Raw genomic sequence first — 24,216 nt, forward strand, 5'->3', positions numbered from 1 at the left:
CACAGAGAAGGTTGAAATGCAGGCTCGCCTGACCTCAGGGACCTGCCTGACACCAGGGTGACCGTCGCCTGACTTCTCCTCTGTCTCCACAGAGTCAAGAGCTGCTTAGTGCCAAGTGTGATGTGGACACTTGCCTGCTGGATGGAGACAGAAACTCATTTTCCATCTGTCAAGCAACCCGACACAGAGCCGGTAATGATTTTCTGTCAGCTGAGGCCTGCCTGGATTTGAACCAGTGACCCAGAGGTAAAAGGCCCTGATGTAGGGCTCCCTTTACAATAACTGGCCTGCCTGGCCTTGTTACGCCTGGCCCAGTGCTCCCTCTTGCACCTGCCCACGCATTCTCCTCGGCTAGTTGAGTTTCGGCCGGATCCTCACTTAGCATTGGGGGCTGAATTGTTACTCTCTCTGGAGCATATGTCCCCTGTGTGTCCTGGGGCAGTGAGATGTGGAAGGCAGATGAAATGCAGAGAGCCAGAGTCTGCTTGATGAGCCTCCAGTTTCTAATCTGTAAAATGGGAGTAATTACACCAAAATCAAAATTATCACAAGGATTAAGTCTTAATTATCACAAGGATCATGTAAAGCATTTAGCAGAGCACTCAGCACGTGGTAGGTGATTGATAAATGTGTCCTAGATTGGAGAAAGGTATTACTGGAGGACAAAAAATAACATTTAAAAAGGTATTTTAGGGGATCCCTGGATGGCTCAGCGGTTTGGTGCCTGCCTTCGGCCCAGGGCGTGGCCCTGGAGTCTCGGGATCGAGTCCCATGTCGGGCTCCCTCTGCCTGTGTCTCTGCCTCTCCTCTCTCTCTCTCTCTCAATGAATAAGTAAAATCTTAAAAAAAAAACAAATAAAAAAGTATTTTAAGCCAGTGGCAGTGGGATGAAGAAGGTGGAGATTAAGAAGAGGATTTATAGTAGGATCAAGAGAATTTGGTGATTACTAAATATGAGAAGTGGGAAGTGAAGGTCTGAGGGGGGTCACCAAGCCTGGCTGCTGTGCCAACACAAGAGGCGGGCTTGGGGAGGACTGAGGGTAGGGAAAGAAGAGGTGGCTGGCTCTCCCTTCAGGGAGTGTGGGGTTTGAGGTGCCTTGAGGGTACCCACATGGGAATGTCCAGATGCAGTCAGACGTGCACTCCGGGCTACCCATCCAGGAGCTCTCGGTGGTTTACACAAGGTGGCTGAAGCTGTGACAGTGGGACAGGCACTGGGAAAGGCAGAGGGTGGGAGGCTGGGGAGAAAAGTTGGAGACTGGAATTCCTGAAAATGTTCACCTTAAAGGAGTGAGTGGGAATCGGGCCTGGGGGATGGCCAGCCAGCCATCCCAGGGTCGTGGCGGCACTCCACCCAGTGGAAAGGGAACATTTACCTGGATGCAGTGAGCTCAAGGAGCGTCCCTCTGAGAGGCTGTGACCACAGTGCCTGCTCTGGGAGCAGCCCCTGAACCGGAACTCATCCCAGGCAGGCATGGGTCCATCGGAAACTATGTGGGCAGCTCTGTCAACTGCTTTATCTGATGGTTCTAGCCAGACTCAGGGCTTTTGAGGAAATTGGGCAAAACGTCTGCTTGGAGTTCTTTGGAGTAGGCAGACAAAGGCAAGGCCCGTGTGGCAACGGGGGCTGGGAGGCCTTCCTACGCCTGCTGGGAGACAGGGATTGCTGCAACCATCCTGAACTTCAGGTTGAAGAATCTGGTATCTTCATTAACTGAGGAAGTACGACTCATGCCCTGGTCACTTCCTGACTTGATTAGTGACATTTAATGGACTTTGTAATTGGCTTTTACATAATTAGAAGTCATGCAGGACCGAGCCTGACGCTACATGTGCAGCGTAGTTTACCCAGGTCCCATGGTGGTTGGGCGATGATAGTGGCTGCCACTTGTTGAGTTCCTGCCAAGTGGCAGACGCTGTGACAAGCTGTTTGTGGGGATTTTCTCATTCGATCCTAGTTACAAACCTAGGATGTCACACAATTCCCTTTGGCTTCTTGAGCAGAGAGGTGAACTGGAAAATGGTATTTTGCTCCATCTTTAACAGGCATGGGACTTCTCAGGTACGGCTGCGGGGCAGCAACCGAGGGGGTGGGGCACTGTCAGGATGCATCACACGTGAGATGCTAAGAGCTGCGGGGCCCAGGGTAGGAAGTCGTATTGGTGGAAAGGATGAGTTCTGAGCACGTGGGCAAAACCAGCCCAGGACCCCACATCGATAATACTGCTCTCTTTGAACACCCAGAGTCAGAGTCTAGAACTTCCGGCAGTGAGCTCAAATCAACAAGGTTGCAAGGATTTCACATCTGGAATAGCTGGTAATGAGGGAATGATCAATGTCTATGGTTGGGGCCAGGATCGATCTTCTGTGTGTTGTCTTTTCGTATCAGCAGACTCTGAGGCCTGGTCTCACAGAAACCCTAGGCTCCTTTCTTCTGATTGCTTGGAATTTCTGAGTTGTTGAAATCATCCAGAGGACCATCTATGACTCAGCATGGTGCTGTGATTTCATGGGTCGCGTCCTGGCCCATGTTCACAGGCACATGGGCCCGATGGACTGTTAGTGATGGTCATTTACTGTTTAATGCGGTTTCTCAGAATTGGCTCTGGAGATGTTTCCCAGGGTCTATGAGAAATGTTTTCCCCTTTAAATGAGGTTATATATTACTCACATTTGAAAAATTGTCCTATGGTGTAAATAAGATTAGTTGGCTTGCTAGGGGAGAATAAACTCTTATAAGACCTTTCAACTATGTCTATATACAAACCAGTGATAGGATGATCACCATAATAATCTGTATCTGCTCTTTGTAGTATGTTAACACTTCCATAAGGGCTACTCTTTATTTTTTATGCATATAAAGTATTCACTAATTCAGATCGACCCAACCTGATTTAGCCTGAATTATTGAGGGTTTACTGTCCTGTCAAAGCATAGAAGATGAAAATTGTTTGCTTATCACACCTGCAATGTCACCTTGGAGAGTTAATATTTACACAGCTATGATGCATCTCTCTGAGTAGCACAAGGCAGCTCCACAGTTTTATTCAGCATAGGAACAGCAGTAAAAAAGTTTTCCTTGTAAATTAGTAATGATCTGTATGTAGGGAAGAGCTCTCTCATAACTTTGAAAGTTCATGTCCTACCTATCAAGATCACAGTTGAGAAAATCAACATGCATTTTTTGGTTACTGCTCTGAGTCAGGCACTGTGCTAGGCACTGCAGAGACACAGAAACGAGGGAGGGCCACACTGTGGGAGACAAATGCAAAGTAATGATTACACAGTGCAAAGGTTTCAGAAGGCCTGAAGGACAGGTTCTAAGTGTATGTCATGGGAGCAGGTCTGGATTGGCTGGGGGGCTGGGTAGGAAAGCCTCATGGGGGGGGGGGGGTGGCACTTCCAACTGCCTGCCAGGGAGAAGAGCACTGCTAAGCCAAGAAGACAGTTGAAGAAGAACATACAATTCCTTGTGGAATTCTACACAAGATAAGGCACTCGTACAGAAACACTGTGTTTGGAAAGGATGTTTTAAGGCTTCATCATTATAGCCCTAGAAAATATGACAAGGGTGCCTAACATTCAGATCACTTAAGTCTGGTGCCTACTATTGGGTACAGTTTCTCTTTTGGTTCTCAACCCTGCTGCAGAGAAAACAACTCTAACGAAAAAGCAAGGGCTAATTTTGGATTTTAACGTGATGCCACAGTGGGGGTACTGATGATATGGACACCTATAAGATTATGAAGGTTATGTGTATTTAACCACAGATGATAGAATAGTACTGAAACGAATCAGGAGAAATCTAGAGAGACTTTGAAGGCATTATGAGTGCATGTGAAATCAGGTTAAAAATAAGCCACAGGTTCTCTTGTGATTTCTGAAACATCTTTTTTTTTTTTTTTAATCAGAGAAGTATTACCATCTTCCATTCATCATAAATAATCCATTTTATTATGTCACCAATCCTTTTGTAAAAATTTGGTATTTAGCATAAACAAACACTGAACATTAGCCAGAGGTGTGTTAGTTTTAAACAGAATAGGGAAGAATTTTTGAAAAATATAAAATTTAAAACTTAGAAAAGAACACATGGAAAGATTAACATTATTATCCATTAAAAAAATCAAATTTCATTAACAACCATGTAAAAATAATCCTGGTGGAAAAATGAGTAAACATAAATATCACCACTCTAATGTATTTCCTTTATAAATACATTTAGACAAAAAAATGCATACATGGATAGCCTGACAGTGCATAACACATAATAAAATATTTTGAGGTGAAAAATTAGATCCCAATAAGCTGAATTACAAATAAATTTTGATTTTATTTTTTTATTCTTTATGGAAAAATATGCCATAGTATTTGTGTAAAAAAAGAAATAGGCATAAGCGTATCACTAAAGCCACCAAAATGCACTATGTAGAGATATTTGAAACAAAACACATCTTTTAAAGCAAAAAATAAAATGTTATAGCATTTTCAGTTGAACCTTATCCCATAATCACACCTATTGTAGGTGTTAGACAATAGAGGTAGATAAGTTGGGGAGAAAAAAATCAGTATTCTAATGCTAGGGAGAAAGATTTTTATAGCTCAGACAGATGGACAGATAATCCCATTTCCTCTGAAATTCAAAGAAGCTTGTAGGAACAAAATGTGAAAAAAACCTTTCTGTGCTCCATTTGTGAGCATCAAAAGTACCGAGCAAAATTACTGGAATTTCAAACATAGGTGAAATTCTTGACAAACTGCCTGTTCATCACAGATTTTTGCAGAGTCTGGCGCTAGCCTTAAAATTTACACTGAGGATAACTCTTGTGAAATTTATGAGGTTCAATAATAATGGTCAGAAGTAACACGACATGAGACCTGGTAGTGACAATAATATAAATTCACATTACTGATAACCCTGGCAGGTTCCTAAGGAATGATTTTTTTTTTGTCGCTGACCAAATAACAACAGAGCTGCTGAGGACAGAGTCAGCCTCAGTGTGACCCAGGATTCCAATACCATCTGTCAAATCAAGAAAGGCCGTGCGGAATGCTGTGCAGGAAACAGGAAAAGTGTCCTCTAATTCTACATATCGCTTTATTCTCTCTTTGGGTCCAGTGCAAGGTTGTCCAGCCACAGTAGAAGCACACGTTGAATATTCCTTTGAAAGCTGGTGCCCAACTGGGGACTCATTTTATTTGATATTTTGGTGAATGGATGGTCTTGCATTTTCTGTGCCCATTTTTCTTTCCATCTGGTTAGACAGAATGTGTATATGTAACATTTGTTTGTGTCCATGACCTTTATATTTTTATTTATTCATAAGAACAATATGATTTAATTTTGAAAAATTGCTGCAAACATTTGTCAAATCTGCCAAGGAAATTTTCATTAATAACTTGTCTCAAGTGCCTTAAGTGTGTTTAATTCAAGGATGAAACAGGCTGCTTCTGGCTAAAAGGGGCAATTTGTGCTCAGACATCTGTGCAACAAGAAAAAATTTTGGTCTCCATTGTGGAATGTGAATATAATCCATCATTAATTGTTGCTGTTCTCAAACGAACTGTAACGTTTTTATGTCTCACATTTGGTGCTTACGAGTTTGCAAGTATGCTGGAAAACAGGTAAGAAAGAAATCATGGCAGAAAAAGGGAAAATACATGAACTATAATTTTAAAAATCCTGAATACCAAGTCCTGTAGTTTACCTCAAAACTTCACTTCCTTATAACTCAAACATCAGGTTCTTTCTTTGAAGCAGCTTATAATAAATTTAAGACATATAACACCACAATCTCTTATAATGGGACTGAGGAATTTCTGTGTGGAAACTATTTGAAGGAATGTCTAAAAAAAACGATGTCAAGAAATGCAGATAACTTATGCCTTTCAGCATCTATTCAATCTATGACCCCTGCTGAGTTGATAAGGAAGAGGCATGTCACAGATGTAGAAACAAAGAATCACACAGTAAATCAAAGTATTCATGAATAAGACTTTGGAAGTTTTCACTGTCATCAGAAGGGCATTTTTCCTGATGGTGTGACCTCATTTCAAACAGCACAGTAACTAGTATAGAGTTGTACTGCACCAAAGGTGGTATGAGGAAAGCATGTCTGCTTTTTGTCACAATCACGGTTTCCTGTGTTGGTAAAAAAAAAAAAAAAAAAAAAAAAAAAAAAAAATCAAACCACTCCAAAATCCAGTACCACCCCTGGCAGTAACCCAACAAAGTAGGTTTTGTAAATAACGCTCCTGTCAAATACATTTTAAGGCACTTAAACTGTTATATCATATTTTTGTGTAAAAAAATAAAATATGCATCGAAGCAACATTCACAAGTACAAGTCTTCAGAACTGTTGGTATGTACAATCCTGTACATATATACATCGCTGCATAAAGGGTGCCTCCTTTGTTATACTGTTGGCCTCGTCAACTTTACTCCCTACAAGAAAGGACAACATGACGTTCAGAGTTGGACAGTATGAACAAAATGAAAGCAACAATTAACACCAGATAGTAGTTTATGCTATTAGAAGGAAGACGAAGCTCACCTGATAGCATTACATAACCAATGATCCAAACTCTGGATCCACACACAGATCCACCTGCTGGCAGATCTTCACTGGCTGGCGGACTTCCTCCAGCCTGACCTGGCTATTCATATCATCTCACTGTATACTGGATGGTGGCCATGGGTCTCAGTCAGTATTATTTGTAAAGCAGAAGAGATATTCATGGATACCCTCATGATTGACAGTTTGTATTTATTTTGTGGTCAAATGAGATGGGCAAACATTCTACGTCTGGATTATTTTAAGGTAGCCAACACTTCTCTGGTTTGGAGTGGTTTCTGTGCGAAAGGATAATGAACAGCATTGTCCAATTTAGCCTCCCTTTGGAAATGCTTCTGTTACTCTGCAGGATAAATCCCAGAGCACTGAAACATTTAGAGGAAAATTTCATCTGTTTAATTTGTTGTTCACTAAGACTGTGTATTTTTGACAGAATATTAGGATTTTCAGATAATTTTCTTCATTCTTTGTCACAATTTATGTGTATAAAATCTGACCAGCAGTGCACATGTATACTGAGAAATATAAATGGAAGTTTTCAAAAGGGATAAATAGTAATAGAAATAAAAAGGCACTAAATGGCTCCTCTACCAACTCTTGAGTGGGTGGGCTGGAGCCCAGAGCCATACCTGGTAAGGACTGGTAACTGCCAGCATTCTGGTAAGTGACAAAATAAATGAAGGTGCTGGGTAAGGTAACTTTTTCAGGTAGGATACTGGGGACCGACCTAGGGTACTCCTTTTCATTGTTTTAAAACAATGCTGTATTTCTGACTAGTGTCCATGTGGTATCAGGGAAGGATTCTGGGGGTCAAATAGACCAGGGTTCTAGTCCTCACTCTAGAACTGACTAACCCACCCATATAACCTTGGGCAAGTTGCTTGACTCCCTGAGCCTCCTTCGTAAGCTGCACAATGGCAACAGCAGAGCTTGCTAGAAGCGGTGTTGTAGATAGTAATGAACAGCAATGACAATAATAATTATAGGAGCTAGCTTTTATCAAACACCTGCCATAGAATCCTCTGTAACTCTAAAGAGCAGATATTATCATTAGTCTCAGAGTAGCAGAAGCTGAGGTACCTAGAAATGAAACACTGTGGCCAAGGTCATCCAGAGAGGAGGTGGTCCAAGGTCACCTTGAGCCGCAGGCTGTCTCAAGGTCCACACTCTGAACCAAGTAACAACTAGAATGTGCTTGGCACACACAGAGCTCAATAGGGGTAGTGTATCTAGTCCATTTTTGGGAACCTAGGGCACTCCCCTGCCATTGGCTGTCTCTTTTTCCTACTCTCCTGATAACAGCTGCCACCTTGTGTATAGGCCCCGAGAAGTCTTGGAAGGTCTGAGCTGCTGGGAAGGAGCCAGCCCTACGGGTACCTAGATGGTATACGCAGCATCTAAGCTTTGTATGAATCATCCTAATTTTGTTTTGGCTGATAGTTTAGGAAATCAAATAAGTTACAAGACTCTGAGCTAAGTGTGGTGAAACTGACATCGTGTGGGCTCCTTTGCTAATTAATTTTTTTAAATGTTCAAATACATAGTTTTGCTGTGCAAAGAAGTTATTAGGTGTCTGGGAAGTTAAAAATAAACTCGACATTTTAGATAAAGCCAGGTGCTATCATATTTACAGAGGCATGTGAAGTCAGGACACATGAAAGATGGGGTGGGGGAAAGAAAGTGTACATCTGAGAGGAGGGATACAGGTATTTTAAGTATATTCACCTCTACCCCATTGCAATATGCCCTGCAATACAAGCAGATTTTTTAAAAAAAAGCTTTTTAAAACTGCATTTTGAGTATAGTTGTACTTTTACAACAATACAAAACATGTAACCCTCCCTCAGTCCTCCTTCTCAAGAAATGGATCTATGCATCATTATTATTGTGATTAGTTAAGAAAATCAGAATATGCTAGCAAAAGTTAAAGTATATGAACAGCTAAGATGCAGAAATAGTATTTCAATTTGATTTGCATTCAACTGAGATCTTTCCAGAGTCTCACCTTTTGCCTCGACACCATCCAAGACTTTATTGTTGGCACCAACACACTTCCCAGAAGGATCTGAACTGGGTGGTATATGAGCAAGGGCACGGATATCAGGGAGAGGTGCTCATGGCCTGCAAACACAATCTTCAGCATTGGAATCCCTGATGAACAAAGAAGACAGAAAACTTGGAGGCAAATTCCGTTTGTCATCAAACTACAGACACTCTCCATTAAAACTGGAACTCTGCACTATCTTTCCTTCTGAATGTATTCACAGGGAACGTCTCAACAGAGTCATCACATCTTCGCATCTTCCCTTCACTACATAAAACTCTAAGTTCTACCTAGAACCAGTTAAAGCTGAAAAGGTGGTCAGTGTTGAAAGGCACCAATAATTCTCCCTGAAAATTAGCAGCCTATCTACCAAGGAGGAGAGAGAAGAGCTGCTTCTCAGAAAGATGAAAAATGGGAGAAACGAGGAGATTCAAAATGGATCTTTTCTTGCTTAGCAGGGAAACAGTCTGCCAGTCTTTAGGGAGGCCTGTGTGGCACCACTTCAAAGTCCCAAAGTTCACTTTTGACAGTCAAAAGGACATGGCAAGATAATATATGATATGCAACATTATAAGTGGGAGGGTATTTTCACTAAATGAACATTAATAAAGGCTTCGTACCTTCTCTTTCGGCCAACGATCTCAAAGCGGTATACTGTATACGGCAGGTGAATTCTAAGATCGGTGCTGAATGTTTAAACCCTCCAGTGAGGGTCTTAGTGGAACTCAGGTAAATGAATACTACTTCCTGAGTCTATTATACCAAGGGCAAGGTCTGCAGATTTTATAAACAGCTGCCTATAGTGTATACCTATTAAGGTTTTATAACAGAAATCAGACACTGGCAATTTGACTCTTATTACCAATTGTTTTAAGACGGCCCAGTTGTCAGAATTACTGTGTCTGTTTGTCAGCTTTTCCAGTGGAGTACCTTTGATAGCTTAGCTCCCTTCCTGTTTCTTTGAGAACAGCCTCTGAAAAGGACCCAAGCTCCTAAACATGCACCATGATGGCACATAAATAACTTTTTATTATAACCCACTGAGGAAAGCTCTGCTTTTTCAATTATTTTTACCTTCTAATAAATTTCAAACCTTTATGCAAAAATGTATTTCATAGCCGCTTTCTTTTTCATAGCCTCACAAATCACTGCCGTAAACTGAAAACACTTAACTCGTCCCCAATCTCCCTCTCAAAGCTTTGAAAGTACGCGTTTAGATTTTTGCACTTTCTGTCTTCTAATATAACAAACAAAAGAGCTTTCTTTTAAAAAGTAATATACTTAATCAGTTGACAGGCGAAAAGCAGCATCTGGTACTATGATCCGGGGAAGTTATTGTGATGAGAAAAGAAGACCTGATCGTTCTCCTCCTGTTTGCAGGAAAGGCGATTTGGCCCAAAGGGACGATGCTCAGGAGCGGGAGGATGAGGGCGGATTCAAAGTGGGGCTGGAGGGAACAAATGATGGAAACACAGAGGTATCTGTCCCTGTAAATGACGAGAACGAGAGTTTCCGACGCAAAGTTTGGGGACCATGGCTGCTGGGCTGCATCACTCGAGCCTTTCCTGGCAAAACCTTGGGCTCTGCGTCATTCTTCAGCGAGCTGACCCGGCCCCGAAGTTTTTTTGAGCAAAAAACTGGCTGCAAGACAGTGAATTTGGCAAAATGTGATCTTCAAGTCCAGTCAGAAAACCAGCGGTAGCTCTTATTCCAGAAGCTTACGTCATGCGCCTTCTCATTCCCCTCACTCACTTGATCAACAGCTGGATTATTCATTCCTTTAGTCGGCACTCCCGGACCTGATGAACTGCTCTGTAAAAGGCGAGGCGTGCCAGGAGCAGAATGTGACCTGACCCTGCATGAAGTGGCTTCTTGGGCACCCCTGTGACCCTCATACCTCCCCCCCATAAGCTTCCTTCAGGGCGGTCGGCTCTCAACTGCTTTCCACACAGTCTCCACACCAGTCTCTCCGACTTTGGGTTGGTCCTGTCGCAGCTATGTACCGCTCTGTGGCCAGAGTGAGCACAAAATCGGATTATGTCAAACCCTCAGGAGCCTATGGCCCAGGGGTGACTTCTAAGTGTGGTGCATGAGGACCCTCCTGTCTGGCCTCCCTCCCCCATGTCTCCTGCTTCTTCCCTCTCCTCCCGCAGTGCTTCCTCCCCAACCCTCCCTCTGTAGTGCTGTGTGGCTACTAGGCCTTTGCACACGAGCTCCTCTGGCCTAGAATGCCTACCACCTGCGTCTTGCTTCACCCACTCCTCTGGCCCTCAGCTCTTAGGTCGCCTCCTCTGGGATGCCATCCTCAAAGTCCCATGCTGGCCATCAGGCCCTTTCTATTCTGTGCTTCCCAACCTGTGACACGTTCCAGCCCAGTGCTCACTGCACTTACTAACACCAGCTACTTCTTCTTCATCTTGAGCAGACAGTAGGTGCTCAAAAGGAGGGTGTCAAATGAAGGGATCTGTATTTTTCCAGATCCCGTCCTAAATTTACTGTGCAGACTATCACTCCGTTTTTACTACATTCTTTAAGTAGGAGAAAAAATGGCAATAATTTAAAAAAGCAAACAAACTTACTAGAAAGAGTTTTCTTTTTAAAGTAAAATTTAAATATAGGACTCTTTTCATCTTGCTATCACTGCAGTAATATAAATGAAGCAAATTAATTTTAATGCTCCCAGGTACTGATTCTGTGTCACCATGGTTGACAGGATCCAACTAGACTTTATGAGATGGCATTTGACTTTATGGAAGTGAACACTATGCACGCATTTACAATTTTACAGGGGCTTTAAGCTGTCATGCTGAAAAATGTTTATAAAACATTAATCAAAAAATGCCTCTTTAATACAATGCATTGTCTGAAAGATGTTAGAAGGCGCATATTGTAAATGGATTCTTTTTCTGACTAAAGTAATTTCCACCAAAAGCATTTCCCCATTGCTCCACAAGTACACTGTGTGGATAGATAAAGAGCACTTTCCCAGCACATTACTACCTGCTCCAAACACTTGGGAAATCAGTAATGTACAGCATGCCATATTTCCATGTCACACATGACACATTCGTCAAAAATTATCCAACAGAGTTTGACACTGCAGCATATTCCATAAGCAGAGCTTTCAACTGACATCTGCCAAGTAGGAACTTCAAGTGAGAGCTTTCTTCTTCTAACAAGCAAGTAAGGAGTTTCTTTTATCCTATACCCAGGACGGAAAGGATAAAACAATACGTACAAGAACAAGTTTTTTTTTCTCCCTATTTTAAATATGTTTATTTTATGTTCTCTGAATTAGAAAATTCCCTTTGTATCAACGTTCAAGTTGTAAGAGTTTGTACTTTCTATTGGATGGACAGTTTTTGATTTTTCCTTGAGAAACATTTTTCTTACTAGATTAAATATGGACTTTATTTATTTTTTAAAATATGGACTTTTATTTAACCCACACCAAAGGCTCAAGGCTGGTTTATTGTTCGTAATATAAAAACTATCTACTTCACATCACTGCTTAGTTCACTTGTGGGTACGCCATGTTTTCACCATCCATCCATCCATCCATCCATCCATCCATCCATCCATCCGTTTTATTAAAAATCACCTTTTGAGGGATGCCTGAGTGGCTCAGCAGTTGAACTCTTGCCTTTGGCTCAGGGTGTGATCCCGGATTCCCGGGTTCGAGTCCCACATCGGGCTCCTTGCATGGAGCCTGCTTCTCCCTCTGCTTGTGTCCCTGCCTCTCTCTGTGTTTCTCATGAATAAATAAATAAAAATAAAAATAAAAATAAAAATCACCTTTTGGGCCTCTGCCGTAGGGAGGCACTGTTCTCTTTGCTAGGAATATAAGGTCAGTAGCACTGCCAAGGTTCCTGCCCTCCTGCTGCTCACCTGCTGGTAGCTCTTGCCCTGATACTTCAGCTTTCCGCCATCAGAGGGATGAGTGATAACATAGCGGGTGTAACCCCTTCTGTCACTGGCTCACCCAGTTTCTAGGACTCAGAGTTTGGGGATTATCTTTGATGAATTCCATTTGTCTCCTTACCCCTTGATCAAGTCACTGAGTTCTGTAGGTTCTTTCCTCCATCTGCCACTTCCTGTCCCCCTTAGCTTTCACTTCCACCTGCCTAATTCAGTGCCTCATAAAATTGAGCCAAGATGACTCTTACGGCCTCCTGACACAACCCCGTTTTCGGACTCTTCCTTCATCAATCCTCCAAACCACGGGCAGATTAATCTTCCCCAAACCCACATTAATTAAAGCCAGTACCCTGCTCAAGAATTACAATGACTTTCCAGTGCCCATTCATCACATTCTCTACCTATTCAACTTCAGTAAAGAACAGTGCCTACTTACAAAACAGCATTTTGTAAGTGCTTACTGCATGCTAAGTGCTTTGTCTGCATTATCTCATTTAATCCTCACAACAGCCCTGTGAAGTAGGGGCGATTTTCCCATTGAAGCCCAAGGAGACCGGGGTTTAGGGCAGCGAAGTGACTGCCTGACACCATGCATCATGCGTTTCAGTAGAGGCGGAATTGGATCTCAGCGTATTTACTTTTAATCATTGAGCTGTGCCAACTCCATTAAACCAAACTTTCCATTGCCAACTGCTGTCACTGGCTCAGGTCTAGCACTTCCCTGTCTTTGTAAAAGCTGAGTCTGATTTTGCCCTTTCTTCCCATGTGCCTAAATCCTGTGGGTTCATTCAGGCTCAGCTTTCTATCTCTACCCTGAAGGTGGCCTCTCTACTGATTTCCTCCTCTTTTGAGGAAAGAAGTCGCTCTTCCTCCTGGCATCAGGTACTGTAGCATTTGCTCATGCTGCCATTATTTTCTTTGGGGTAGGTTTTCTTTTCCCCTGAACATAGGCAAAATTATTACATTTTTCTTTAATCTCCTGCAGTATTTAAGCACAGGACTGCTACCTAAGAAATGACTGATTATTTAAGAATCAGTACTAATGTAATGTTTCCTATTTAAAAAGCCCAGGATTCAGAACAAACACTAGTTGCTCTGCTAGATTGCAGAGAGAAAGCCTCCACACACCTCTTGGGGAGAGGACCGTATTTCCTGAGATAAAATATATTTGCTGTGGCAGGAAGGAAAGAAACTGGACTGACGAGGAACAGAATTTGAAAGGAGTACTGAAGTGTGGAAAAGGAGAGGAAATATACTGAAAAACACTGAGTCCTTTGAAGTCTGATACTATACTCACACGCCCACATAGCTAAGATCACGTCTATTCCAATCACCTGGATCATTTCCTGTCTTTCAGGGGTTCATTCGCCTGAATTCACAGGACTTCTTTTCCATTTAAAGGCTTTCTCAGACTTCTCATTGAGTTTTGGAGAGAGCTGCTGGCAAATCTGGAATCCAGTTGCTCCTCTCCTCAGTTGTCATGGTGATCTCTCGCTTTTGTTTAGTCTGTTCTTAGTTAGAAACATCCATAAGTTTACTATCTAAATGTCCCACACATTGTTATTTGGATTTTAGCTCTTCCTCAGTGACTCTCCCAGAAAAGACCATGTTTGCCTTTAAAAGTCATTGGGATAGATGGTCTCCCCAATCATAACATAATCCAGGAAGGCAGTCGCTGTTTGAGGAACAGAGACACTCTTCTCCAGCATCATTAAGTGCCAGTCTCAGTCTGCTTCACACACACACACACACACACACACACACACAGTCTTTCTCTTTTGAAACAAATAGTCACAGAAAGTCAAACTCACTGCCACTAATTTATCTCAATTACCAAACAAAGGAGCGATTACATGCCATTTCTAGAGCACAACATGATGCCAGGATAAAGTATAACAACGGTTTTAGAATTTGGTTAGAAAAGGCTTTCACTTAGGATAACCTAAAGCATGCTAATTTTTAGTAATATAGCTGTCATTTTGATGCAGCAACTCATAATCTATTATATCCAGTCGCCTACAAGAGGCAGGTCAGTGTAGCAGTCAAAAAGCCTGACATAGGGAAAAAAAAAAAAAAGAAACCTGACACAGACACAGGAGTCAAAGAGCCCTGGGTTAGGCCCAGGTCTACCAATTACCACCTGTGTGACCTTGGTTGGGCAAATTATTAAACCTCAGTTTTCACATCTATAAAGTGTACTTACTTTGTAGGATTTTTTTTTTTTTTAACATAAGCACTAAGTGAAATAATACACAGAGTCTGGTAAGTAGTAAGTTCATCCATTATGCATTAGACACTCTTCTAGGAACAGTGAATTCATGGGTAACCGTCCCCTGCCCAAGGCCTTCAATGAGTGTATGCTCTTGCTCACTTAACAGAGAGAGAAGATAGAGAGTACCATGCCAAATCTAGGTAAAGAGTGAAGTCCACCCAATAACAACATCATGGCACGTGGCAGTGAGAGGATGCAGTATGGCTGTCTAGGAACACAGTGGTTAGGCAAATGGGTTCAGTGAACACCTGGGTTATTCTGATTTTTGTCTGTCTTTTAGTGAGGGTGAAAAGAAAAGCCACCTACTTCTAGATGGATGGGTATGGCTTGGCTTGCTCTCATTCAGAGGTCTGCTGGATCAGTTAAGAGCTACCCCAAGGAATGGCCTTTTGGGGCAGGAGCTATTTAGTCTGCACAGCCCCCAGAATGACATTCTGCTTATAATCCTGGCTATTCTAGGACTCCTCCCAAACCCATTCTGGTATGTTCCAAAGGCTGACAAGTCAACTTCCTGCAGATTCCCTCAGGAAGGGGGACAGGATGTCACAGATCCTGTGATCTGCTCTCATTCACTCCCATCTAAATGACTGGTCTTTTGCTCAAACTCTCCAAGGTATTTTAATATGCGGACTATGCTGCCTTACTCTTGCCAATGATTTACATTTTGCTCGCTTTCCTGTTCTTTTCGTGTCATTCCATTTTAACTGGAATCTCGTGCCATATTATCTTTGATATGGCTCAACCACAGCATCAGAAACTCTATTGCTGCTTTACAAGACACAGTAGAAAACATTTTTTGTCCTTTTTGTATAAAGAGTCATCCAAAATGAGGTACAATAGAATAATATGCGCAAATATGAGCTCTCTAGCAGTTTCCCCAGTGCCCAGTGTGGGGTTCATGGAACCTACAGAGATGTTGAGCATTTCCAAACTGCTGAATACAAAGGCAACAATGGCAGTTTTGGGATCTCTGACAAACCCCCTTGGCTGGACCTCTGGCAGAGAAACACAATAATCTTGCACCAATTTAACAGATACAAATGGAATTTTAATTTCTAACCTCAGAAGCCCGAAAACTGTCACACTGGTTATCTCCGGAGATAGCATGGGGACTTCAAGATCCACAGAGGAGATGTCAGCAAACATGCCTCACAAACTGGCCTCAAACACCCCCTCTGCTCTCCTCTCAGGAGCTCATGCTGCTCTCTGACCGCTCGCCCCTCTACAGTCCAGTGGAAGGCCTTAAATATCAGATTTCTTTTCTAATGTAAAACTTTCTTGAGAGATTTATCTTTCAGCAGAGCTCAAAAAAATATGTATTTTTTATCCAAAAGGGAGAATAAGACCTGGAAGAGCAGGCAGTGAACAAGTGTAAGGTGACAAACTACATGTCCAAGGCCATTATTAGGAGGAAGGGACCAAAAGCTTTAGGAAATGGAACTTCAGAAGCCACACCTGACTTCATGGGTGTTTCTGGTCTTCATTTGAATGTTGGTAAGGGCAGAATGCAGATCATGGAAGACAGTTACATGGGGTTTCCTGGGGGTCAGATCGTAGAGGATGATAGTTACACGGGGCTTCCTGGGGATCAGATCGTGGAAGATGATAGTTACACAGGGCTTCCATTTGGAGAGTGTGCAAAACATAAATTCATTCACTCCTCATGTCTACACTGTGAGTAAAGCGTCCATTCTTTTTTTTCTTTTTTTAAGATTTTATTTATTTATTTGAGAGTGTGAGACAGAGAGTTTGAGCAAGAGGGCACAAGCAGGGGTGAGGGGCAGAGGGACAGGGAGAAGCAGGCTTCCTGCTGAGCAGGGAACCCAAGACTGTGTGGGGGGGCTCAATCCCAGGACCCCGGGATCACGAAGGCAGACGCTTCACCGACTGAGCCACCCAGGCGTCCCTAAAGCTTCCATTCTTATCTCCACTTCTCAGATGAGAAACTTGAGGTAGCAGTAGGTACCAACTTCCGCAAGGCCAGGCACAGCTAGTGACCAGAGGAAGCTGGGATGTGCATACAGACTGGCTCCATCATCTGTGGCCTTCAACCAGGCTGTGTGCCTGCAATGCCTGAAATGCTAATTCGTCAGAGTGCTTAGGGACCCCAGACACAAGAGATGCTTGATAATAATGACACTGAAAACAGAGAGTGAAACCAAGAAAGATAATATTTACGCAAGAAAAAATCTGAAAGGAACAGAGAGGTACTCCTTTCAACAAAGGTGCTTATGGGGTTGGCCTTTTACTAGCTTCAAATAAAACATGGTTTATGACCATTTGTGGCCCATTAGGAAAATAAAAGATGGTGTTTTAGTCTTCAGTTACCTGGGCTGTAAGCCCATCACTTTGCTGAAAGTTTTATGTAAATAAAGATGCAAGGAAAGACCAAAATGAGCAGCTGGTGTTATTTCTGTTTTGAAACAGGTACGTTCTGATTGGAAAAGACGTTTAATGAATGGCCTGAGCTGGCTCACCAGATGCTGACAATGAAACATTTAACTCTACCAATTGAAGGTTTCTGCCTCAGAAGATTAGGTACACCTTCACCTGTCTGACAGCGTTGTAGGGGTAATTAGCAAACAGGGAATTCAAGAATGAATTAAAGAACTGAGCCACAGAGCCTTCATTCAAATGCTAGCTGTGTCTTCCAGGAGGGGTCACTGGATTTATGGAGACAAGGTGGGCAGGAAGTACACTGAGATTACTTTTTTCCTTTTTCTAGGAAACATCAAAAATAGATGGAGGCTTTCATAGGACAAAAATAACACAAGGTCATCAGAATATATTTAACACAATCATCAATACAGAACTGGCCCCTGGTTCAGAACAGAATTCACTGAACTCTGGCTCTGGAAAGCCTTGTTTAATGTTATAGAAGTTTTTAAATGTGTTTGTACATAAATGAAAAAAAACACTCAAACCTTTTAAGTCCAAGGCAAAAAGAAGCTGATGGATGGGATATGTGCACCACTCCCACCCTCTAAACTTGGTGCTCCTCAAATTCTGCACTGATAATCCTCTTAATAGCAGATAGTGGCACTTCCAGAAGGCTTCCACGTCTTAATTAAGTGGAAAATGTGAGTAAGCTGTGACACAACTGTACAGTGTTTTTTTAATATACATTTTTGGTTTTGTCAACATGGCCATTAATCACCCTCTGGTGGTAATTTTTGTCTTGATGGTACCACGTTTATGATGTACATCAAACCTCAGAAGAGATGTCTCCTGACACAAAAGAATGAGGCAGTTTTGCTTTAGGAATTAGAAATCAGCACTATTTATCCTTAAATCCATCTGTTTTATTTTTTTTTTTTAAAGATTTCTTTACTTGAGATAGAGCACGCAGAGGGGAAGAGCCGCAGGAGAGAGAGAGAGAGAGAATCTCAAGCTGACTCTCTGCTGAGTGTGGACCCCAATGCAGGGCTTGATCTCACGACCCATGAGATCATAACCTGAGCTGAAATCACAAGTTGGACACTCAACCAACTGAGCCTCCTAGACCCCCTAAATTCATGTTTTAAAAAGGTCAGCTCGGGTTTCTGTGGTTTAACTTGGCTAGGTGATGTCCTACCAGCCCCCTCCCGCCCTTTATTTATTCTGAATGATACAAAAATTGGGGAGTTATGGTCTCATTTAGAAGGTTTGTAGGCAGAGGAAGGAATTGAGAAAGCCCTGGGAGCCATTTCTGGACACAATGATGTTTTCCTAATCCCTTTAGTTTTTCTTAACCTCTGAGTACTTCACCTATTTAAGAGAACTGTGGATTTTCACAAGTCAGTACAAACAAGCGGCCACTTTCATCAACAAATGAGTAGATAGCATCCTGTGTTGCAGTCTTGCTGGAACACAGTAGGGCATAAATGTACACCAACACAGAAAGCAGGCTAATGTCTCAGACCCAGCTACACGTCAGAATCACCTGAGTGGCTTTTAGGATGTCTGATGCCTGGATCTATCCTGAGAGATTCCAACTTAATGGCAATGGGGAGGGGTCTGGGCATCATGGTTCTTGGATGGCTGGCTCTCAGGTGATTCTAATGTGAGCTGGGCTGAGAAGCCAGCTCTGGTAAGAAGGGGGAGCAAGAGGACTCTAGAAGATTCTGGAGGTAGACAGATGGTCTCGTGTGCTGTCTCTGCTGTTTACTCATAGTGTGAACTGGGGTGAGTTATCTGACCTCACGGAAGCAGAGTTTTCTACTTTGGATGGTGGGATTAATAACAGCAGGGCTGTCATGAAGCTTACCTGAGATAATAAGGCACGTATGTGCCTGACACAGTGCCTGGCATGGAGTAGGCACCGCATATACATGAGAGCCCGCTCCTTAAGGTTTCAAAGTGTCTTCACATTGACTTTTCTGATTCAATGTTCACTTTAGCCTTGTGAGGCAGGAGAATAATACAGGCCTGCAAGTTTGGATGTCAATATGTCTGGCTGATTTAGAATTTCATATCATTTTATTATCAAAATAACTTCACATCCTCTCTAACCTCTGATGTGCCTGAAGGCTCAGTCCCCAGAGTGCCTTTTTCCTCCATCTCCATCCTCCTTAGTGATCTCATCCAGTCCCGCGAACTTAACCTCTATATGATGAAAATTCTAGACTCACAAGGCCAACTCACCACTGGATATTGAGAAGACATGTCAAACTTAACATGTTCAAAACAGAACTGTTGACACTTCCCCGCATCCCCCTTCTACCACCAAAATCTGTTCCTTTGCCACCTTCCCTAATCCAGTTAAGTGGTAATTCCAGTCTTCCAGCTCCTCAGGCCAAACGCCCTGGAATATCTTGAATTCCCCTTTCTCTTATAAGCATATCCAGTTTATCAGGAAGTCCTATAAGCTCTGTGTTCAGAATTACATCCAGGATCCAATACCACTTCCACTACTCTTACCACTTTGACCCTAAACTTTTGTCTGGAGTAAAGCTTCTTAACTGACCTTTCTTTCCTCATGGGCTGTCCCCTTCTTTCTGCCCATCCAACCCCAGGCTTTTATTTAACACAGCAGCCATAGGGGTCCCTTCTTTTTTCTTTTCTTTTCTTTTCTTTTCTTTTCTTTTCTTTTCTTTTCTTTTCTTTTCTTTTCTTTTCTTTTCTTTTCTTTTTTCTTTTCCTTTCCTTTTCTTTCTTTCTTTCTTTCTTTCTTTCTTTCTTTCTTTCTTTCTTTCTTTCTTTCTTTCTTTCTTTTCTTTCTTTCTTTCTTTCTTTCTTTCTTTCTTTCTTTCTTTCTTTCTTTCTTTTTTATAGATTTAAAAAAAATTTATTCAGAGAGAGAGAGAGAGAGAGGCAGAGACACAGGCAGAGGGAGAAGCAGGCTCCATGCAGGAAGCCCGATGCGGGATTGAGTCCCGCATCTCCAGGATCACACCCGGGCTGCAGGCGGCGCTAAACCGCTGCGCCACCGGGGTTGCCCCATAGGGGTCCTTTCAAAGTGCAAGTTGGATCTTGTCACTTAGCCTACCCAAAACCTTCCAGTGGCATCCCCTCTTATTCTGAGTGAAAGGTTTAGTCCTTATAATGGCCAACAAGCCTTTTACAGTACCACTCACCCCTCTCCCACTACCTTGTGCCATGGCTCCAACAGCCTCTCCCTCACTCATTCCCCTCCCCAAGCCTTGTATCATGGCTCCTACAGCCTCTCCCTTCCTCACTGCCCTCTCCAAATACTGGCCTATTCCTTGTCCTCCAGCTGGCCTACCACACTGTTGCCTCAGGTACTTTGCCCTCACCATCCCCTTCACTTGGAGTCTCCTTGCCTTAGATGCCCACATGGCTCACTCCCTGGTTCCTCCTGGACTTTGATCCAATGCCCCCTTTAAGTCTAAAAGTTTCCCACCTCCACTCTGGTACTCCTAGTCTCCCATTCTCCTCATTCCCCTTCCCATATAATGATTCTCTCTTTCTGTATGACATTTATCATCACCGGATAGTTACATGTTTAAGTGTTTGTCTGTTTAATCCTGCTGGTAAGGGAGCTAGATAAGGCAAGAACTTTTCTGTCCTTTGTTCACTGCTGTCCCTGGAACGGGGCCTGTCATACAAGTAAGCACTAAATAAACACTTGGTGAGCAAATGAATGGATCAAGTAAATTGTGTTTTAAAAGCACCTTTTCATCGGCACCAGTGCTTTCTGTCTGGTTTTCCACTGTCAGTGCAGAAGGGTTTGTTTTTTATTAATACGTAGAAAGTTTGTTCTGGTAGTACTAGAGTACTAGAGCACTAGTACTAGATACATTAGTTATAGTACTGAGAGTACCACTACATAGAGCAAACATGCAGCGAAGGCAGGTCTGGGAAGTGGCACAGCCATGCCATCATTACTGTGCTTAGCTTCAGGGGAGATGACATTCCAAATGAGCTGGCTTCCTGGGGCCCAGAAAGCTTTTGAGTTGTGTCCAATTTTATATCTCCTCTTGCCCCCACGGTAACTTGTCAAAAACCTACCGAGTACCCCATGGCATTAAAAAAGTGGGCAGCTAACTTTAATTTCTGGCTGGAGTTGTTTGGATGGGGCTGTAGATGGGGGACAAGGAAGTGGTGGGTGTCCCCCTTGTTTTGCAGCTGCGGGCTTGTTTGTTCTTTGCTGTAAAGAGGCACAGAGCTGGCTGTCAATAGATACATGCACACTGGTTTATAGTGTCTGATTCAATTAAGGGAACTTCTGGGAAGAGACACGACCAAATAAATAATTGGAGAGATGCACCTCTGAAATGACAATTGTTATTCACAGGTCTCTGTTTGCAAGTGGAGATTGAGAGACACGAACTTCAAGTGAATGAGATCTCCTGGGTGAGAGTCTTCACTTCAAACACAGTAAACAACTGTTGTTCTGTGATGCACATTTTAGTACTGCTACGGGCAAACTTTCTAAATATTAATAATAATAATAAAGACCAAACCCCTCTGCAACTGACAGCGAGTGTAGAGCTAGCGGGAAGCACTGGGAGATGGGCTGCTGTCAGCTCTCCTGGATGTGCAAAGGCCTCATCAGAATGGACAAGCTCCAGAACACCATAATTGTGTTCCCCTCATTTCTTGTGGCATTTCCCTTTCAGAAGCATGGAGTGTATATGACTTTGGGTACATTATTGATTATTAATGTGTAAAATTAACCTCCTTAGAGCTACTTCTAACTATGTGGGTGGGTGGTTTTTACTTTGAAATAAATATGAAGCTCGGGAATTAAAAGTCTGCACTAACTTGATGCACTAAAAGTTGACATTGGAGACCTACAGCTTGATAAGCATTTTGTACATAGTTCGGGGTGCCCCTGCAAGTCATGATCAGCTGCCGTGAGGCTGGTGCAGGTACACACTAGCCCCTCTTGCTCTGGTCCCATCACTGAGGCTAAATGAGAGGCAGACAGCTAACACACCATTCTTAGATATTTCTAGAAGTCTGGGTGATGTGATGGAAAGGACCTGGTCTTTGATGTCAGAGGCCTGGGTTTAAATCCTGACCATGCTGCCTGTCAGCTATATGATCAGGTGATCTAACCCTTATACCTTTAAGTTTCCATATCTGTTTAAAATGAGGTTAAAATAACTGTCTTGGAGGAGAGTTGGAGGTTTTAGTGAGGCAGTGTTGGTCAAGTACGTAGTTTGGTGCCTGGCATAGAGTCAGCACCCCCCAAAATGATTCTGATTATTGTTATGATTATGGGATAGAAAAAATGATTGTGATTATTGTTATCATTATGAGATACTACTGTAGGGCTCAGATTTCAGTAGTTTATAGGACTGAACAGGGAAGGGGCTTGCCACTGAAATCATCCAGGGTGAGGTCTGAAGCATTCCTAAAGCTTTTGTGACTGCTGAGGATTGCCACAGGAACTGAGACTTCCTCTTTAGGGTGCTGCCAAAACCTTCATCTGTCTGCAGTTTATGGATAAGTGCTTGCGGTTCTGTTTGGGTTGCTGTCCCTTTCAGAGTGCTGACTTCTGGAAAGCAGAGATTCTATCTTGTGCTTCTTTTCTTTCTTTTTAAATTTTAATTTAATTCTTTTAAAAAAGGATTTATTTATTTATTTCAGAGAGAGAGAGAGAGAGAGAGAGAGAGACAGAGAGAGTAAGCATGAGCAGGGGAAGAGGGGCAGAGGGAGAGAGAGAAGCAGATTCCCCACTGAGCAGGGAGCCCGATGCAGGGCTTGATCCCAGGACCTTGAGATCATGACCTGAGCCAAAATCAAGAGTTGGAGGCTTAACTAACTTAGCCACCCAGGTGCCTTTCTTTTCTTTCTTTTTAAAAAGTCTTTCCATGCTATCAGTTACACTGATTTTATATATTTCTTTTCATGAAAGGACTTATATAAGGGTAACTTTCAAATACCAGGCATGCTGAAATTATTTTAAACATGCCTAAACTTTACTCTTAGCTTAAAGAAAGAAAGCTTCACTTTTGGAGTGACTGTTAAGGGTGATGGGTAGGCACTAAATGAATGGCTTTCCTTTGATCAGGCTATGCCTTGTGAAATACTGGCATACTTCCACATCTAAATGCTGTGGTTTAACCAGATTGATGCAAAGGGAACTCAAAAGACCTTTGAAGTTCAGGCACAAATATAGGTATAGATTAGAGAAACAGAAGTAAATTTTTATCCTTCCTAGACACAACCACAATATCACATACTGAAGCTGTGGAACCAGGTAAGTGATTCTGAGAAATCAGAATCCAAGCCTACTGAGTTATTTTTAAAATTTATTGCTTATCTTTTAATGGTACTTTTTGGTATGTCATGAGCATCTATGTTCTAAGTATCTCCTTTTGGCTAATAATGAGATAAAAAGTATCCACATCATAGCCAGACTAAAGTTAAAAACAAACAAACAAACAAAACAAGACCCCAAATCAACCATGCCAAGTTGACCCAAACTAGTTTTCACTATCATTAAAAAGCACTAACACAAAATTTGCCTGAATGTTCTGCTAGGTCAAAAGCTTCCCTAAAGACCTAGGCGGGTGAGCCACCATCTTTGGAAACCAAGAGGTGATTCTGGATGCATGTATTATGGTGGCTTTAAAATTTCAGATGCATAATACTATTTTTTTTGGTATATTTCAAAAATTGGACTCCAGGGGCTTATTCTTAAAAATTCTGAATCAGATGAATTCAATTCATCTCCTTTTTTGTTTCTTTAAAGGAAGTGACTTGCTGTAATTTAGAAGGCCATCCTTGGAGAAATATTGATCTTAAGGTACCCCTCTAAAGGCTCAAGATTCTAAAGCTGAATACCTTTCAAAATCAGAGAATTATATAACGTTAGAATAAGAAGGGCCCCAGAGATCATCTAGCCTAAATTTTGTATTGCTAGTGGACCACAGTTCTGATACTAGAGCAGAAAACTTTCTGAAGAACTCTCATCACAGTTCAGCACGTGGCTAAGAGTCAGACTTGGTGTGAG

General features: G+C 42.4%; 1 protein-coding gene and 1 long non-coding RNA gene across 9 annotated transcripts in view; one reads left to right on the plus strand and one right to left on the minus strand.

Annotated features, from left to right (window-relative positions):
• LOC112654873 (uncharacterized) overlaps positions 1-24,216 on the plus strand; it is a 68,763-nt gene that overhangs the window by 14,810 nt on the left and 29,737 nt on the right. For 4 of the 5 annotated variants that reach the window (XR_007402313.1, XR_003133441.3, XR_007402315.1 and 1 more), the window contains exon 2: positions 17,238-17,492. This is a non-coding gene — a long non-coding RNA (uncharacterized LOC112654873). Of the gene's footprint in view, positions 1-92; positions 247-17,237; positions 17,493-24,216 lie in introns of all 5 variants that reach the window. The other variant, XR_004804915.2, reaches the window with a different exon arrangement.
• SLC10A7 (solute carrier family 10 member 7) overlaps positions 3,927-24,216 on the minus strand; it is a 242,850-nt gene continuing 222,560 nt past the window's right edge. For all 4 annotated transcript variants that reach the window (XM_035698731.2, XM_049094161.1, XM_035698733.2 and 1 more), the window contains 2 exons: positions 8,582-8,727; positions 3,927-6,446 (listed from right to left, as the gene is read on the minus strand). In XM_035698731.2, the coding sequence (XP_035554624.1) occupies positions 6,417-6,446; positions 8,582-8,727 (176 nt within the window). In that variant the 3' untranslated portion in view covers positions 3,927-6,416. The remainder of the gene's footprint in view (positions 6,447-8,581; positions 8,728-24,216) is intronic.

Source organism: Canis lupus, chromosome 15 (assembly GCF_003254725.2).
Source record: "Canis lupus dingo isolate Sandy chromosome 15, ASM325472v2, whole genome shotgun sequence".
In the NCBI taxonomy this organism is placed as follows: domain Eukaryota; kingdom Metazoa; phylum Chordata; class Mammalia; order Carnivora; family Canidae; genus Canis; species Canis lupus.